The 17964-nt window shown below is 33.6% G+C and overlaps 1 protein-coding gene across 1 annotated transcript in view; it reads left to right on the plus strand.

Moving 5' to 3' along the window:
- ajm1 (apical junction component 1 homolog) overlaps positions 1–11783 on the plus strand; it is a 28143-nt gene extending 16360 nt beyond the window's left edge. Inside the window, exon 2 of the mRNA XM_073841401.1 lies at positions 5263–11783. Within this exon, the coding sequence (XP_073697502.1) occupies positions 5316–8600 (3285 nt within the window). The 5' untranslated portion in view covers positions 5263–5315 and the 3' untranslated portion in view covers positions 8601–11783. The remainder of the gene's footprint in view (positions 1–5262) is intronic.
- The last annotated feature ends 6181 nt before the right edge of the window (positions 11784–17964 follow it).

Consider the following 17964-nt stretch of genomic DNA (forward strand, 5'->3'; position numbering starts at 1 on the left):
AAAACATTAAAAATCATACTGTTCAAAAACGTTCTTGATTTAAAAAAGTTTAGATATTTGTGCTGGAAAACAAGACAGAAATTTTTGCTGTGTATTTTTCAGATCTGTCACTCTTACAGCACTTTCATATTAGGCCAGTATATTCACTGTAAGGCTCTTCTGCCTTCCAGAGCAATTTAATATCCTCACATTCTACTGAATAAGTAATCGAAACAAAACTGCATGCAGTTTTAAATTAACCAGATCCATGAATAATAAATTAATTGATTCATTCCTTTAAAAAAATAATAATGGAGCGTTTTATGCAGATTAGATTCATCACTGTGTTGTGTGATTTAATTTGACATTAATTTCCTGGTGTCACGACTTGGTGGCTTCCTTCCTTTATATAGAATTTAAAAGAATACATCATGTACAATCAGCATTTCCAAAAAAAAAAAATGTAGCAATAGCCAAAAATATGGGTATGGGTCAAAATTATAGATTTTTCTTTTATTCCTAAAATCATTAGGATAATAAGTAAAGATAATGTTCCATGAAGATATTTTGTAAATTTCCTACTGTATATATATCAAAACTTAATTTTTGATTAGTAATATGCATTGCTAAGAACTTCATTTGGACAACTTCAAAGGTGATTTTCTCAATATTTTGATTGCACCCTCAGATTGAAGATTTTCAAATAGTTGTATCTCAACCAAATTTTGTCCTATTATAACAAATCATACATCAGTGGAAGCTTATTTATTCAGCTTTCAGATGATGTATAAATCTCAATATCAATTGGTTTTGTGGTGCATGGTCACATTTATGGAAGTATTGAAAAATAGTTATAAATATAATTCATACACCTTTTTTAATTTTTTCTTTTCAATTTAGGAATTAAAATTCATATTAATATTTTTTGTGCACTTCAATTTAAAAAAATAAACAAAGGTGGTTTCATCACCCTGTTGACTGTATAAGTCTGTAATGTTGGGTTTACTTATTTTAAATAATGGTAATCATATGTGCAGTATAGTGTGTATTGAAGGTGTTAAGAAAATATTGTATTTTTTTGGATATATAAACCAACAGAAATACAAAGATTGGATTTCTTGGCTTTTAAACTGGCTTTTTTAATGATTTGTACTTTTAAGAATATAAACAATTGTATTATGTATTTGACATACAAACAAACCACTAAAACCAAACACAGATCAACAAAAGCAACGAATAAAATCATAAAGCTAAATAGTTAGTACAATGGTAATATAACAAATAAATATAAACTAAATCAGTAAATAGACAGAAAACACAGAAAAGGGAGGGTGTTGCTTATAGCTAGCTATATTATATTTACAATAGCCATTATTATTTTTCCTCTTGCCACATGCTTGCTACTACTATGGGTTGCAATAATGCAAAAATATTCCTCATTTCTCAAAATAAATATCAATTTAAACTTTTTTGTTATTTTAATCAGTTGTTTTTTAGTTTTGATCTCAGTTTTAGTCATTTTAGTAGTCAACTTATTTTATTTTAGTTATTTGCCAAGACAACTTTTTTTTATTATTTTTTAAGTTTGTTTTTCATCTAATATTTAATTTAGTTATTTATTTTACTCATTTTCTATGTGCTTTTGTTAGTTTTATCTGTTGTTTTTTAATGTCTATTATAGCCTTAATTTATTTTTATTTCAATTTTAGCACTTCACCTCTAACTTATATTGAGTTACTTTGAAGTTTAACATTTTTTTATTTATTTGCAAAGACTATTTTTATAAATACTTTATTTATTTTATACTATTATTTAGTCTTTTAATCAAAAAGAAAAAAAAAACATTTTATACAAGTATACAAATTTTTCTTTCTTTAGTATTTTTTAACCAATGGTTATTCCTCATTTATCCTTATACATTCTCTTCCATTTTTTTAAGTTTATGTTTTTTATTGTGAATATTTAATAAATAATTTTAGTTATTTTAGTAATTTTATGAATTGTTTTTATGTCTGATTTGCCTTATTTTTTTTTTTTTCATTTTAGTCATTTTAGTACTCCATCTTAAACTTAATTTTGTTCAGCTGCCAATGCAACAATTAAAAAAAAAAATTCAATCTTTTTTAATCAACAACAGCATTTCTAATAATATTATATTACTTTAGTTTTTACCAACCTTTTCATGCAGTAAGTTTTTACTATTTTTTTACATAATTTATATTCCAAAGTGTATAAGTGTTCAAAATAGTTTTCAGAATATTAATTGTAAATAAATAATTCATAAATAATTGGATATACAATATATACTCTATTTCAGATTAATTAGATTTTTAGGTTACTAATCAAATGAAAGTAAATTTGTGCCGTTGATCATGTGATCTTTTTTATACGAAAGGTCAGATTTTCTGGAAACAGATCAGGTTTTGCACCTATAGAGGAAACATGGTAGTACAGAGGCTTTCTACTATGGGTTACAATAATGCAAAAAATTTCCTTATTTGTCAAAATAAATATCAATTTAAACTGGATTTTGCTTTTCTTGTCATCAACTTTTATTCTTTTTATTCTTGCAGTTTTCCCAGACTTTTTTCTAAAACAAATTGCTCATTTTTTAAACTAATGATGCATATCCAAATCAGTTAGGGACAAGAAAATATCTTGCATGCATAAGTCTGGTGACTTTGCAAACAGTATGTTGGTAGACGGTGGGTGTTCCATACGCACATAGTTACCCGATTGCGTGAGGCAATGTGAAAAGCTGCCAGACTCAAGCTTTGTGAGTAAACAGCGTCTGGGCATAGTAATGTTTATAGAAGTGTCAGTTCCTTCTTTACATAATGTCTGTTGTAGAAACAAGATGTGATTTCCTAATAAACTTAGCTGTAGGGAATGTGTAGGAGGTCTTGAAAACCATTTAATCTCCCTTTTGCAAGAAAACAAACTAAATGTGAATTGAAAAAAGCTAGTAGTGCATATATTTCGTCACAAGCATTACTATGTTCCTAGTTGTGTTCTCTTTGTACAATACGGTTGTTCATGACAAATGATTGCATCTATTTTGCATAAAGTTTATGAGAATGACAAGATTTTGAAGGAAAGCCTTCAAAGAGCCTAATTTAGACTCAAGACACTATTTCTGTCCTGCCTTCAACCTGCAGATTTGAACTGATGAAAGTTTAATTTGAAGCCAAGCATTAGAGATGTTTAGAATTACATAAGCGATTTACCATTCCAAGACATTTCAAAGGTGAAAAGAATGATTTTTGTATTAGGGATTCAGTGCAATTCTGTTGAGCCCTCACACTGTATGTACTATGATGGTCGTGAGATGATGTTGTTGCCAGGGGAAACATCATCCTCTGGCAGCCACCTCCAAATTACTTGCATACATCCTGCCAACATGTTTTGCTGAACAACACAATGCAGTTGAAGCAATTCAGAATCAGAATATTTGCCACGTACATTTGTACAAGTAACCTTATACATGCAATGCTTATCAATTAATGATAAACAACTTGGGGCTAAATGGTTATCAGCTAGTTCAAAAAACACTGTTGAGTCATTCCGTGTCAAATTTTTGATTTTGCTAATTAAGGAAAGATAGACATGTATAGCGATGAAAGCCAAAATATTAAACGTCATTGATGAATATTTACCGAGTAATCCACTATTTTGTAGAGGGAGGTCAAAAAGGCAATCACCTGAGATTCAGAGTCAAGTTATAGGGGGTTAAAAATGACTTCAAAAAGATGGCAGCATCATTATCTTATTTTTAGAAATATTGGTAGTTCTGGCAGGAAAATCTGTTGACTTAAGCAATCTTTGTTGCATTATGTGCCAATGGTGACCATTCAAAAATTGGCAAACAGCACTTTTCCTCAGTTTTCCTCCTAAGTTTGCATGTCTGTAACTCAAGAAGTATTAAACATATCGTAATGCCCTTTTAGATATTGGGTCTCGATAAAGTTTCCATTTGGCATCTTTATTTTTAATGCCCTCTGCGATTCTGCTCCAGAGATATTGAAATTTCAATATCGCTCCAGGAGTAAATAGATAAACTGTACACGTTTTCAGTGGTCAAAAGCCAAATGTGGCTCAGTTTGCTTTTTTTTTTTTTTAAAGAGGAATGTCTGAGGAACAAATAATGTTGAAACTAGAGATGCATCTTGTTTCTTTCTGTCAAGACAACTGCATTGAACATACCAGTCTGAGTGCCGTAAATATTCTTTTTCCAAACAAGATACAATTCTAATTTCAACATTATTTCTTCTTAGAATATTGTTTTTTAAATAAAATAAGTATCAGCTGTACACAAAGTGACCATCATTTGATTTTCGACCACTGAAAATGGGTAATATTTATTTATATTATATTATATAATATATATTCTGATTGGTGCTTAAAAACATTTATTATTATTATGTTGAAGACAGCTGAGTAGAATTTTTCAGATTTCATTGATAAATAGAAAGTTCAGAAGAACAGCATTTATCTGAAATAGAAATCTTTTGCAACATTACAAATGTCTTTATCTGGACATGAAGCCCCATTGAGATGCCCATATCTCTGGGAATGAATGATGTAGGGCCTTGAAAATTAAGATTCTAAAAGACATGTTTAGGAAGAACTAGAATCTAAAATCATATTGTGATATCTTTATTATGTCTTGAGTTATAGGCACGCAAACTTTGGAAAAAGAATATTTATGGCACTCAGACTAGTATATTCAATGCAGTTGTCTTGACAGAAAGAAACAACATACATCTCTAGACATTCCTCTTTTAAAAGAAAAGATGTATCCTATTTTTGCAAAAGGAAATTTTGTTAAGACACAATATCTAAAAGGGCATTCAAATATCTTTAATACTTGAGTTACAGGCATGCAAACTTTGGAGAAAAACTTGAGAAGTGCTGTTTTCCCATTTTTTAATGGTCACTATTGGCACATAATGCAACAAAGATTGCTAAAGTCAACAGATTTTACTAATAGAAAAACCAATCTCTGTGTAAAAGTATAATGATGCTGCCATTTCTGCCAATTCATTTTACCACCCTGTAACTTGACTCTGAATCTAAGGTGAAAATGGCCATTTTGACCTCCCTCTACAAAAAAGTGGATTACTCGGTAAATATTCATCCATGATATTTTATATTTTGGCTTTCATCACTATACATGTCTATACGTCTAAATGACCACCATTACTTATTATATCCATAAGGTGTTTTGAATGCAACTTGTACAATATAATACTAATCTTGTTTTGTTGTCCTTCTCTCTTGCAGGGAACCTTAACCTAAACAAATTTAATGGGGAAAATTAGAAGAGTCTCATTAAGATGACACGCACAGATCCACCTGATATACTAGTATCAGCAGTGTATCAAGATATTAAAGTGAATTCCCTCTTGGACCACTCCAAAGCCTGTCATCCCTCAAAACAATGTGATTCCCCATCCATCAGCAAACTGGAGAACACTCGAAAAAGCAAAAGCAAAAAGAGGCACTGCCGTAGCTTTGACACTGAGTCTATGGACAAACCCCGATACCATACAATAGCAATGGAGTACCCATACCGAAGGGCTGAAAGGTACGCGGCCAATCCAGAGGTTGCCTGGAATGCCTTAGGCCGCCAACAAGGGCATGGACTCCACCGGTTTTCTTCCCCAGACATTTTTAGCTACCGTCTCACCTCCCAGCCAATGACTGCTGAGATGCCTGGTGAAATTGCTGTGACAGAACAAAAGAGGAGGACTAGATCTAGAAGTGCCTCACGGGTTCAGACCAGCCTAACTCCTGTATCTTTTGATTCCTCCCCTCCAGTAGCCAGGAGAGGCCGGGAATCTCAAAGGGCGCATCGAAACACTCAGCCAAGACCAGAAGTTTCCCCAAGAAGAGAGTCTTCCTACGTCACCACGAGGGCACACGTCAATGAAGTACATCCCATCAAACTGCAGCCGCAGAGGAGTGATACCACCAGGAATTCCCCTGTATATGTGCCTGAAGGCCTTGAGGAAGGAAGGCCAGAGAAACCTGCTACTAGTCCTCACGTTCGGTGCCGGATGGACATCAAGCCAGATGAGTCGGCCATGCAGCAAGGAGGCCGAAAGGCAGCTACATCTCATGTGGAGATACCGTGGCAAAAGTATCCCAGCAGTGGCAATCGGAGTCTGACAGTGCCTCGTCATTTCTCCAGTTCCAGGACACCAACTCCCACAGAATCCTTCACGGGAGACTACAGGCAGGCGTACCAGTATTCCCAAAGTATGCCAAATAGCTACATGCAGCCTATGGAGATCCCTTTACAAAAGGTGGTCTCACCACGGGAGCCAAGGGAACACTATGGACGAGAACGAAGGGCTCATTCGAGCCCCAACGTGCCAACTAAATTCTTCTATGCAGAGGATTTGGGGAAATATGGAACTTCAGCTCCTTCAAGGACTTATTATCAGGATGACCGATACAGCATTCCTAGCCAACCCTACTCACCTAAAGTACAATATGTACAAGATCCAAGGACTCACATTGTTCATACTGTACCTTCCCGGTCATATTTCGCAGAAATCGACCCTTATCATTACACTGGACAGCCTGTGTACCCTAAAGCCTATGCTGCAAGTGAGCCAGGGGCGTATATAATACAGACACCTCCAGCAAGGACTTTCTACGGCGAAGACCCAAGGACATATCAGATTCAAACGGCCCCTCCTCGGATCTTCTACATGGCCGACCCCTACACTCCAACAATGGAGCATCATATTCCCGCAAGGGCGTATTACACCGAAGGAAGACGGCATGCCCGTGTGGTGCAGCCGCAATCAGAGGACTGGTATGGCTCTGAGGCGTCCGGCTACTCTAGCCACTACCCTTCCTCGTATGTCTCACAGGTTACGCCCACAAGAGTTCGACAAGAGCCAAAGCTCACAACTTGGTATGCCAACCCATGCATGGAGCCAGCAAGAACCGTAACAGACCCAAGACCGTACTCAAGATCTTGGGATAACATCCTCGATACCCACGTCGAGCGGGAACAGCCCGTACCTCGAGGTAAAAGCGATGAGAATCTTCTTTGTCAGGGGATACAAACCTCAAGTGAACGACCAAAACCAGTGGTTGTCAACCTTTCCAGCTCACCGAGGCGCTATGCTGCACTGTCCTTATCTGAAAACTCTCTAATTGACAAAAGTCCAACTGAGGCAAGGAGCTCTTCAAGTAAACTCTGGTTTGTCACGCCTGAGATTACCATCACAGACAATGATATCAGACCAAGCAATCTTAGTAAATCAGAAGCGCGCTCTGCAAGCTGGGATGTGCTGGATTCAAAAAGTGCCCCAAATCTTGAAGCCCCTCAACGTGAAGCGAAATCCCGCTCTGGAGAATCAACCAAAGAGAAAGCACACAGCAGCACATCCCTACAGCAAAGTTTAGAGCAGCTCGATGAGCTTCTAGCTGACCTCGTCATCGACTACAAGCCTCCAGCCAGGAGGACAAGCGAAGACTTGCTTGATCAACTCAAAAAGCTCATCGATGAAGAAGAAGCAGTGTCTTCAGCGAGAAGGGATTCTGAAAGTGGCATGCCCCTTGACAAACAACCCACTTCGATAAAAATAGATCCTGACACATTAAGAGACACTGATGGGAGTTGTGACGGCCTGAGAAGTACGGAAGAGTGCTCCCCTGACCAGAGTCCGGATGAGGACGACACAATGATGTGTTCAAACAATAAATGCCGTCGGACTGAGACCTTGTTTAATGCCTGCCTCTACTTTAAGTCCTGCCACAGCTGCTATACCTACTACTGCTCCCGCAACTGTCGTCGCGAAGACTGGGACATCCACAAGGAGAGCTGCCTCTATGGGAGAATCGGTAGTGTGTGTCGCCACATTATCAAGCACTGTCGAGAAACCACAGAGGTCCATAAAGCTTTCTCCCGTATAGCCAAAGTGGGATACCTATCTCGGGGCAGGGGTGTCTTGTTTTTGGGATTTCCAAATCCAGGTTCGTCCACCAATTTCCTTCAGTTTGGACTTGAAAGTCTACTCATGTCGCCAACGTACTTATCTCTCCGCGAGCTGGAGAGCTTCAAGGATAACCTTGGGGAATATTGCAAGGAGCTCCAAGAGGCGGGAAAGGAATATGACCCTAATGAATGTTTCCTCTTGAATGTATCCATCGCTGTTGGTGATCAAGTGCCTGACGGACCATCGCCAAGGGTCCAAGCCCCAACCGTCCGGAAATTTGCCAAGATCGCTCTTGCCTCCTACAGCCCAGAAAAAAAGGTCCATCGGAAGGAAAGCGACATGGAGACGTTGATCCTGACCCCGCCGCCAGGCATGGCCGACATTGACAAGGAAGGTGAGGAGGGAAGAAAAGCCCGCGAGATCTGCTTCATCAACATTCAGCGGGAGTTGAGGATACGTGGAGTGTTTCTTCGCCATGAGTATCCCAATGTCTACCAAAAGCTCTGTGAGTTTGTGGAGAACAACAGGAGGTTCACTCCCACTACTATTTATCCTATTGATAAAAGGACCGGCAAGCAGTTCATGTGCATGATAATGGCAGCCTCTGAGCCACGAACTTTGGACTGGGTAGCCAACCCACATCTCCTAGATGACATTATTTAAAAAGTGCACCTTTTATATATCAAAGCATAGATCTCACTATAGTACATATCTAAATATATCAAGCTTATTTGTTATACATGTTTGTAGATATGTATTTTGTTAACAAGAAAAAAAAAATGTATTCATGTCCGCAAGGTCAGTATTATTCAATGTTGGAATATTGCCCATCAGATATTGAATATGAGTAATTCACACTGTTTATTCATCGACTTGATATCTAGTCCCAGGATTTGATCATTTATGCTTCACTGGCAATTACTGCCATTCGTTTCTTTGTAGCAATTCTCTTTTGATATTCCTTAATTGTTCATGAAGAAAGAGAGAAAACAAAACAATCTTTATTTATTTTGGCAGAATTACGTACGTATTTACGTCAGAGCTGAATATTTTTTCCTATGCAAAAAAATGACCAACATTGTCCCGCAAAAATGTTGAAAAAGTTTTGGCTAAAGAAATATAATACTGTATTTCTTTTTATCACAAAAAATAATGTGTATTTTTATTGATATGTTAATATATTATATTATATTTATTATTTTTTTATTATATTATATTATATGTGTCCCTGGACCACGAAACCAGTCATAAGTCACACATATATTTGTAGCGATAGCCAAATGGGTTAAAATGATTGATTAATAAGTGAAGATCATGTTCCATGAAGACATTTTGTAAATTTCCTACTATAAATATATCAAAACTTAATTTTTTATTAGAAACATGCATTGAACTATCGACTTCACTTCAGCTTTAAAGGCGATTTTCTCAATATTTTGATTTTTTTTGCACCCTCAGATTCCAGATCTTTCAAATAGTTGTATCTTGGCCAAATATTGTCCTGTCCTAACAAACCATAAATCAATCTAAAGCTTATTTATTCATCTTTCAGATTATGTATAAATCTCAATTAAACAAAAATGGACTCTTATGACTGGTTTTGTAGTCCAGGGTCACATATTATATTATATTATAAACATACAATTTAAAAAAAAGTACTTAATGCAGAGTAGAAAGTAGAAACCGTACATACAAGGGGCCGTGGATTATCCACGGTCTATTAAATGTACTTTGAGGAACGGGTTTAATTAAAAAGAGAGCTGCTTAGAATTAAGCACCACCTAGAATTTCGTGCTCCAACCTGGTAAACTCATTTTCGTGAATGGTTTACGTAATTTAGGTTCTGATTTAATGAAGTAATTGGTGCTTTTATATATGTTTAGTAGAATTACTTGAGCAATAACGAACTTGAAGACAAAACCTGGAAAATAGTGGTATCAGTGATGTGCTGCACATTAGGTGTTGGCCGGTACTGTTCCATCAGAAACACTGTGAACTGAGATATCTCTTATATGCGTGTCATTGATAGAGTTTCCTTGTGATCTCCTATTAGACTTGGAAATATTTTAGTAGTTGTTAAGATTATGAAGGATACGATATGATGCGACTAGTTTCGTCTGTAGAAAAATGGTATCAGAGTTGCTGTATGCTACATTGGTTATTAAGCTTGAAAAAATAGTTTTTGTGTGTGGTTTTGTTTTGCACTTACTGGTTCATATTTAGATTTCAGATGCTACAATACAAATGCAACGTGGTAGCAAAACAGCACTGATTCTTGAGTTACTGCACAAAACGGTGCACATTTTTATCTGCCTGGAAGAAAAAAATGAATACATGCAAAAAGACAAGCTCAGATGTTTAATTTCTGTCAACAGATGCACTGACAATCTGTTTAAAACCATCCTGTATTATCAATTCATTCATAAAGTGTAATGCTGGATTTATTCAAAAGTATTTGACCTAACAGTACATGTTTTTATCTGTTGGTGCTGACATTGGAAAAAAAAAGGTTCGTGTAACCTGTTTTGTCCCAGTACTTAAGAATCAGTGCGCTGATACCTGTAAAACTATCATGCACTTGCATTTTGCTCCTATTTCATGTCCAAAGCGGATTTTTCCTTGAATGTCCCAGTTATACTTTGCTTGACAAATCTGTTTGGTTTACTTGATGAATTCATGTCACAGCACAACCCTGCACACAAGTCTGAACTCAGAGCACTGGCAGAACTACTATAGCACACATTCAGGTGTTTTTTGTCCTGGCAGAGTGTACATATACAGTGGTAAACCGAAGGAAATGATTGCATGTGATTCTATTTTTTCTATATCATTACATTAAAATAATTAACCTGCCTGAATATTTGATATTTGAAAATATGCTGTATATGAGGGATAAATTATATAGTAAAATATATGAATATATATAAATATATATATAGTAGGAGTGATATTTTTCAAGATCAATGTGTCGACCATCGCTGTTATGCTGAAAACAAACGAGACAAAGACACGGTCTCACAGAGAAAAAGAAAAAACGTAAAAGCTTAAATAAAAAAAGACGTGTCTTTGAAATAGTTTGAGCTGATTCTGATCTTGTGTGATTCTCTCAATGTTATGGCTCCATCATGTGGTGTGTTATAGGATTTTACCTTTGCTGTTCTTTTCGGGATTCCTTTCACCATGTGACACCTTACAAACCTTTTAGTCAGACGAGCGCCATGTTTAATTTTTGACAGGAATGAAAATGAGGCCTGAAGAGAGACTGAAATACAGAACGTTAAATGGATTGTACATAACAAAAACAAAACAAAAATGGACTAAACAAAAACGTTGTGAGTTAAAATTACATGATCTATAACGTTTATACAATGCGCGCCATTATAAACACTAACGTGTTCGTCCGTGTTAAATTCAATATGGCGTCTAACGTCTAATCTGAGTAAGGCGTATTACAATTCTTTTCTTAAGAAAATTTAGTTTTTATCTGTTAGTATTTTTCCATTTTTTTGTCTTTAGTAAGAAACTTTAATAGGCTACAAAACACCTTTTTTAAGCAGAACACAAGTTCAACAGTTGAAGCCATGACGTCACTTGTTATTGTCTCAGTGTTTGACCTCCAGAGGGCAGCGAAGCGCAAGTTAAAATGCTTAGTTGTTTACATGAACATTTGACCAAGGCTTGTGTGGACCACTAAATATAAAGGCTATGTTTGGAATAGTCTACAAGAGAAAATAGTAGTTGGATTTTAAAAAATGACCCCATTCAAAAGTTTTCATATGCTTGATTTTTAATACTGTGTTGTTACCTGAATGAGCCACAGCTGTTTTTTGTTTGTTTGTTTAGTGATGTTAGTTGTTTACGAGTCCCTTGTTTGTCCTGAACAGTTAAACTGCTCACAAATTCCCAAAATTCTGCATTTTTTTTTTTTTTTTTTACCCTTTCCATCAATCCATCTTTTCACACTGAGGACAACTGAGGGACTCATATGCAACTACAAGAGAAAGTAATAGTTGATAGTTTGATTCTTAACACTGTTTTGTTACCTGAATGATCCGCAGGTGTTTTTTTTTTATTTGTTGTTGTTTAGTGATAGTTGTTTTTGAGTCCCTTGTTTGTTCTGAACAGTTAAACTGCCTGCTGTTCTTCAGAAAAATCCTTCAGGTTCCACAAATTCTTTGGTTTTCCAGCATTTTTGTGTATTTCAACGCTTTCCAACAATGACTGTATGAATTTTGAGATCTGTCTTTTCACACTGAGGACAACTGAGGGACTCGTATGCAACTATTACAGAAGGTTTAAATGCTCACTAATGCTCCAGAAGGAAAAAAACATGCATTATGAGCTGGGGGTGTAAACTTTTGAACAGAATGGTGTGTACATTTTTCTTTTTTTTTTGCCTGAATATCATATTTTTTCGTTTAGTGCTGCCCTTCAGAAGCTACAGAAGATACATGTTCCCAGAAGACAAAATAAGTTAAATTTACCCTGATCTTCAAATTCCAAAAGTTTTCACCTCCCAGCACTTAATGCATGGTTTTTCTTTCTAAAGCATCAGTGAGCGTTTGAACCTTCTGTAATAGTTGCATTTGAGTCCCTTAGTTGTCTTCAGTGTGAAAAGACGGATCTCAAAATCATACAGTCATTGTTGGAAAGGGTTCAAATACACAAAAATGCTGGAAACCAAAGAATTTGTGGGACCTGATGGATTTTTCTGAAGAACAGCAGGCAGTCTAACTGTTCAGGACAAACAAGGGACTCATGAACAACTATCACTAAACAAAAAAACACAGCTGTGGATCATTCAGGTAACAACACAGTATTAAGAATCAAGCGTATGTAAACTTTTGAACGAGGTCATTTTTATAAATTCAACTATTATTTTCTCTTGTAAACAACTTTGATGTGAAATATCTTATTCAGGTCAGTACTAAATAAAAAAAAAAATAACATGCATTTTGTATGATCCCTCTTATTTTGGTAAAATAATTAACATTTTGTTTTCAATTCTAAGTGCATAATGCATGGCATCCAAGATTTCTCCGGTCAGTGTGTTCAAAAGCGTATGCACTGCAAAAAATGATTTTCTAACAAGTTAAAATTATCGTCTTGTTTTTAGAACAAGCAAAATAATCTGCCAATGGGGTAAGCAAAAAAAACTTATTTCAAACAGAAAACAAGATTATTTTTCTTACCCCATTGGCAGATTATTTTGCTTGTTTCAAGCAAAAACACACTTAATTTTGACTATTTTTTTTTCTGAAAACAAGACAATAATTTTTACTTGTCTAGAAAATCCTTCTTGATTTAAGAATTTTAAGATATTTTGTCTGGAAACAAAAAAAAAAAATTATAAAAGCATTTTTGCAGTGTGTGCTTGCAGAAGTAAATATAAACACCTGTTCAGTTTGCATGTGTCGCCTCTAGACGGCAGTCAGTTTCCGTCTGAAGAGCTGCTACTGCTAGAAAACCGGAGGACATCAGGGAAGAAAATGACTACGAGAAAATGCATTTTACTGCTCCAGGCTGCCTGATATAAATCAAACGAACATGTGGCTTTATGAATGTGGCTCTTGGTCTATATTGCTCCATGTTTTGCTGAATGGCCCTGGTGCTGTATTAAAACATTCAGAGTCACAAAGCCTAGTGCAAATCACCACACAATATCAGACTATTAACCTTGTCATTTTTTTTAGTTTATTTTAATGAAAGACACAATTACTGACACAATAAATTATATATTATTGTGTTTTGGTAATGACAAATTTGATTCAAAAATACAACAAAATCTCATAAATCACACTTGAAATATTGTTAAAATTATCATTATTATGATTTACTTCTGAAAATGTCTTAATACAATAGAAAAAATATATTTACAAGGAAGATCTAAGGAAAATCTTAATAGGTCAATATAACCCTTCTTATTAAATTATATATTATTGTGTTTCAGTAGTGACAAATTTGATTTAAAAAACAAAATCTCATAAATCACAATTGAAATACTGTTGAAATTGTCTTTATTGTTGATTTACCTCTGAAAACTTTTTAATAAAATAGAAAAAATATATATTTGATTTAAATTATAGTTTGATTTAAATTAAATACAAATTTGATTCAAAATACAACAAAATCTCATAAATCACACTTGAAATAAAAATGTTCTTCTTATTATTAATTTACTTTTGAAAGCTTCTTAATAAAACAGAAACTATATATATATTTATATTTATATATATTTAAGGCGGATGTAAGCAAAATCTTAATAGGTCAATAAAACCCCTCTTATTAAACTATATATTGTGTTTAGGTAGTGACAAATTTGATTCAAAATACGAAATACCAAAAAAAAAAAATCTCATAAATCACACTTAAAATATTGTTAAAATTGTAATTATTATTGATTTACTTCTGAAAACTACTTAATGGAAAAAAAAAAAACATTTACAGGATGTTTATAAGATGTACGGAAAATGTAAAATTTGAAAAAAGCAAAATGTAAGCAATTTGATTTAAAACAAAATACAAAAAAATCTCATAAATCACACTTGAAATATTGTTAAAATTGTCATTATTATTGATTTACTTTTGAAACTTATAATATATAATATATATAATTGATAATTGCAAACATTTTTTGTATTTTGAAAATGAGCCATTATTTAATGAAAGCTGTCACTCCATAATTCAAAAATGCTTAGAACAGACAGAAAATAATAGATTTTTTAAAATTTGGGGGGAATAAAATGTATAAAATCAAGCAAATTATAAATAAACAAATCCCTCTGTAAAATCCTTCAGGATATAGACAGGAATAAAAGTGTAAATTTTGGTGTGTGCTACTGAAGTGGAGATTTATGGCTCATTCTAGGAGAAAAAACTCATTTTGAGAAAAAGGCCTTTAAAAATTTGGATTGTAATTCAAATCTGTTGACACAAATAGATAAAGTGCTATAAAAGGAAGACTTAACAGTGTCTTTTGGATGTTTTCTTTCCGCTAGTCTGAAAAAACACTTTAGGAAAAAGCAAAAAGCCCAAAATCTCAAACTTGACAGGTGCATGAAAAAACTGTTAAATGAAAACAATGACACTAAGACTGAGTGCATCAACATTCAAAGCGAGTGGATTGAAAGGCAGACTACCATCAAAGCAATTGCACTCGGCAGAACACAAAATGTACGGTGTGCGAAAGCCAAACTGACACCGTCTGGAAAGAGTCCAGTGAGGATGCAGAGAGACGCCGCAGTGCTGCAGAGCCAAAACAAGCATCGTGACAGAGCCGAGGAGATGTTCACAGCGCAGACACCGGAGAAAGCAAAAACAAGCCTCTTTTCTCCTGCAACAACTGAGAAAATCCATCCCCGGCTCCATGACTTGTCACTACGCGTTAAGTTTATTGTCTCGGTTGTGGCGAAGTCTCGGGATATTTTTAACCAGTGTCTATCTCCGTTTCTCATGGAGGGCAGAAAAAGATCTCTCAGGGGCCACAGCTGCAGAGGAACCTCAAGACAGAGGCGTCTGTAAGGATGTGTCCTCTGCCAGCTGGGCTCTGATTCCCAGTGTTTAACCCCAGAGGCCAGACGTTACCTGTTGTTGAAGTGCTGCTGCTGCTGCTGCTGCTGCTGCTGCTTGCATCCTTTCTAAACGAAGTCGATTGGCTCGTTGGTCTTTTTCATTGCACTGCAAAGTGAAATACAATCTGTGGTTTGCTAAACAGCATTCATGCAGCTGATCTTGGGGCAAATACAATGGAGGTCTTCATTTTCTGATGAATTTCCAGATCCTTGTTTAAAATAGAAACTGTGAGGGAAAGATAAACTCATTGATCAAAAAACAGATATTGGAAATGCAGACAAAAACAACTGAAAAAAATGTAAATGTTGAATCTACTGCAACAACTAATATTTGCAAACAGAACACAAAATTAACATCAAAACAAAAACATTGACTTTTGCGTTACAGAAAGGTAAAAACCAAACAAAACAAGACTCAATGGCATCAACATGCATTTTATATTTCTAACATATAGCCTAATTTTAATCTATAAATATATAGTAAGTACCTTATAATTTTTTCATAAATATGCTATACATATCAAATTTACAATTGCCACAAAAAGTTTACAATTTAATATACAAAAGCTATACATACTATAAATGATACTATAATTATGTGAAAAAAGAAAAAAATAACATGCACATTTTAATTAATTTTAAATAAATTTTGATCTACAAATATATATATAAAGTAATTTACAAACTTTACAAACATTTACATACTACAACGTACTACAATTATAAGAAAAAAATAATATATACATTTTAATTACTACAAAATAAATTTTTATATATTATTTTATTTTATTTATATTACAGCATTAATCATTTGAATTAGCTTAAGTTTTTTAAATATTTTTACACCAAAATAAAACTATACTAGTAAAAAATATATAGCCTAATTTAATCTATAAATATAAAGAAAGTACATAATTTACCAACTTATATATAAATATATGATATACAAATATAAATATAATTTATAAAATAATATAAAATATAATAAAAAATATAATTTTAATTGCCACAAAAGTTCACAATTTAATCTAAAAAAAGCTTCACATACTACAAATAGTATTACAATTTGAATGTGAAAAAGAAAAAAATAATTACAACAAAAATATATAAATACAAATGTGTGTGTGTGTATATATATATATATATATATATATATATATATATATATATATATATATATATATAGTAATTTTATTTTGTATTAAATTCTTTTTTTACACCATAATAAAACTATAGTAGTACCTGTAGAAAAAAAATAGTATGAGTATTTTTTGTAAACAATTTTAATAACTGAATTAAATTAAAATGTAAACATTTTGTAGTGATTTTTAAAAAATATTATTTTATTTATTATTTATATTACAGCATTAATATTTAAAATGAGCTATTTTGTAGTAAATTCTTTTCATATTCCAATAAGTCTTATTTACAACAAAAAGTCTAATTCTAATTTAATGTCACACACACACACACACACACATATATATATATATAATTTATATTACAACATTAATATTTTGAATTGGCTTGTAGTATTAGTATTAGAATGTTACCTTTGTTTAGTTGTAAATAAGACTTATCGGAATAAGTTTTTTAACTATTTTGTTGTAGTAATTGAATTGATATTTATATAATTTATACATTTAATATATTTGACGAGAAATTATTTTTTCTACTTCAAATTTTTATTTTTCATTTAGCGTTTCACTTGTCAAATCTTTGTACTTATTTGTGCAATTTCAAACCAATTTAGCTTAGAAATTGCTAGTAAATTAAATCCTACACCAAATAGTTTTTTGTGTTTCACTGCATATAAATATGAGCTGAAGCACTGAGTGCCGATGACTCCTCGTTCAGTTGGGTGTCTGGCTCTCTTGAGGCCTGTAGGGTTGGTGGAGCAAAGCAAACAAAATGTGACAGAGGAGAGACCCACACTAGCCGCAGGCTAACAAACGTTCTTGGCTTTGTATTAATGTGCAACAAAAAGATTTCTCTACATTATACAGAGACCAAACTCATTCAGTGATTGAAAGGAAGTGAACACCTTCATAAAGCTTTGCAAATAAAAGAAAATAGACGTTTTAGAGACTTTTTTGCTGTATAATCTTCATTCACTGATTGGGAATATCATGGTTGCTTCCTTGAAGAAGTGAAACTAACAACTTAACAGCACAAAACTTTATCCAGTACCCACTGTTATTATATAGTATTATTTTATTTGTTGTATAATTTTACTTATCATGATCATTTTATTTCTATTATAGTTTTAAAATGTTTGTATTATATTATTTATATAACAGCATTAACTAATATTTTGAGTTTACAAAGTTACAATTTGAGTTCATTTTATTGTAGTATGTTTTAGTTAAATTATGTGCTTGACATTATTTGTAATATTTATTTTTATACTTTCAGTCTTTCGGTTTTAATTTCAGTTTTAGTAATTTTAGAACTTC

Source organism: Garra rufa, chromosome 5 (assembly GCF_049309525.1).
Source record: "Garra rufa chromosome 5, GarRuf1.0, whole genome shotgun sequence".
NCBI lineage: Eukaryota > Metazoa > Chordata > Actinopteri > Cypriniformes > Cyprinidae > Garra > Garra rufa.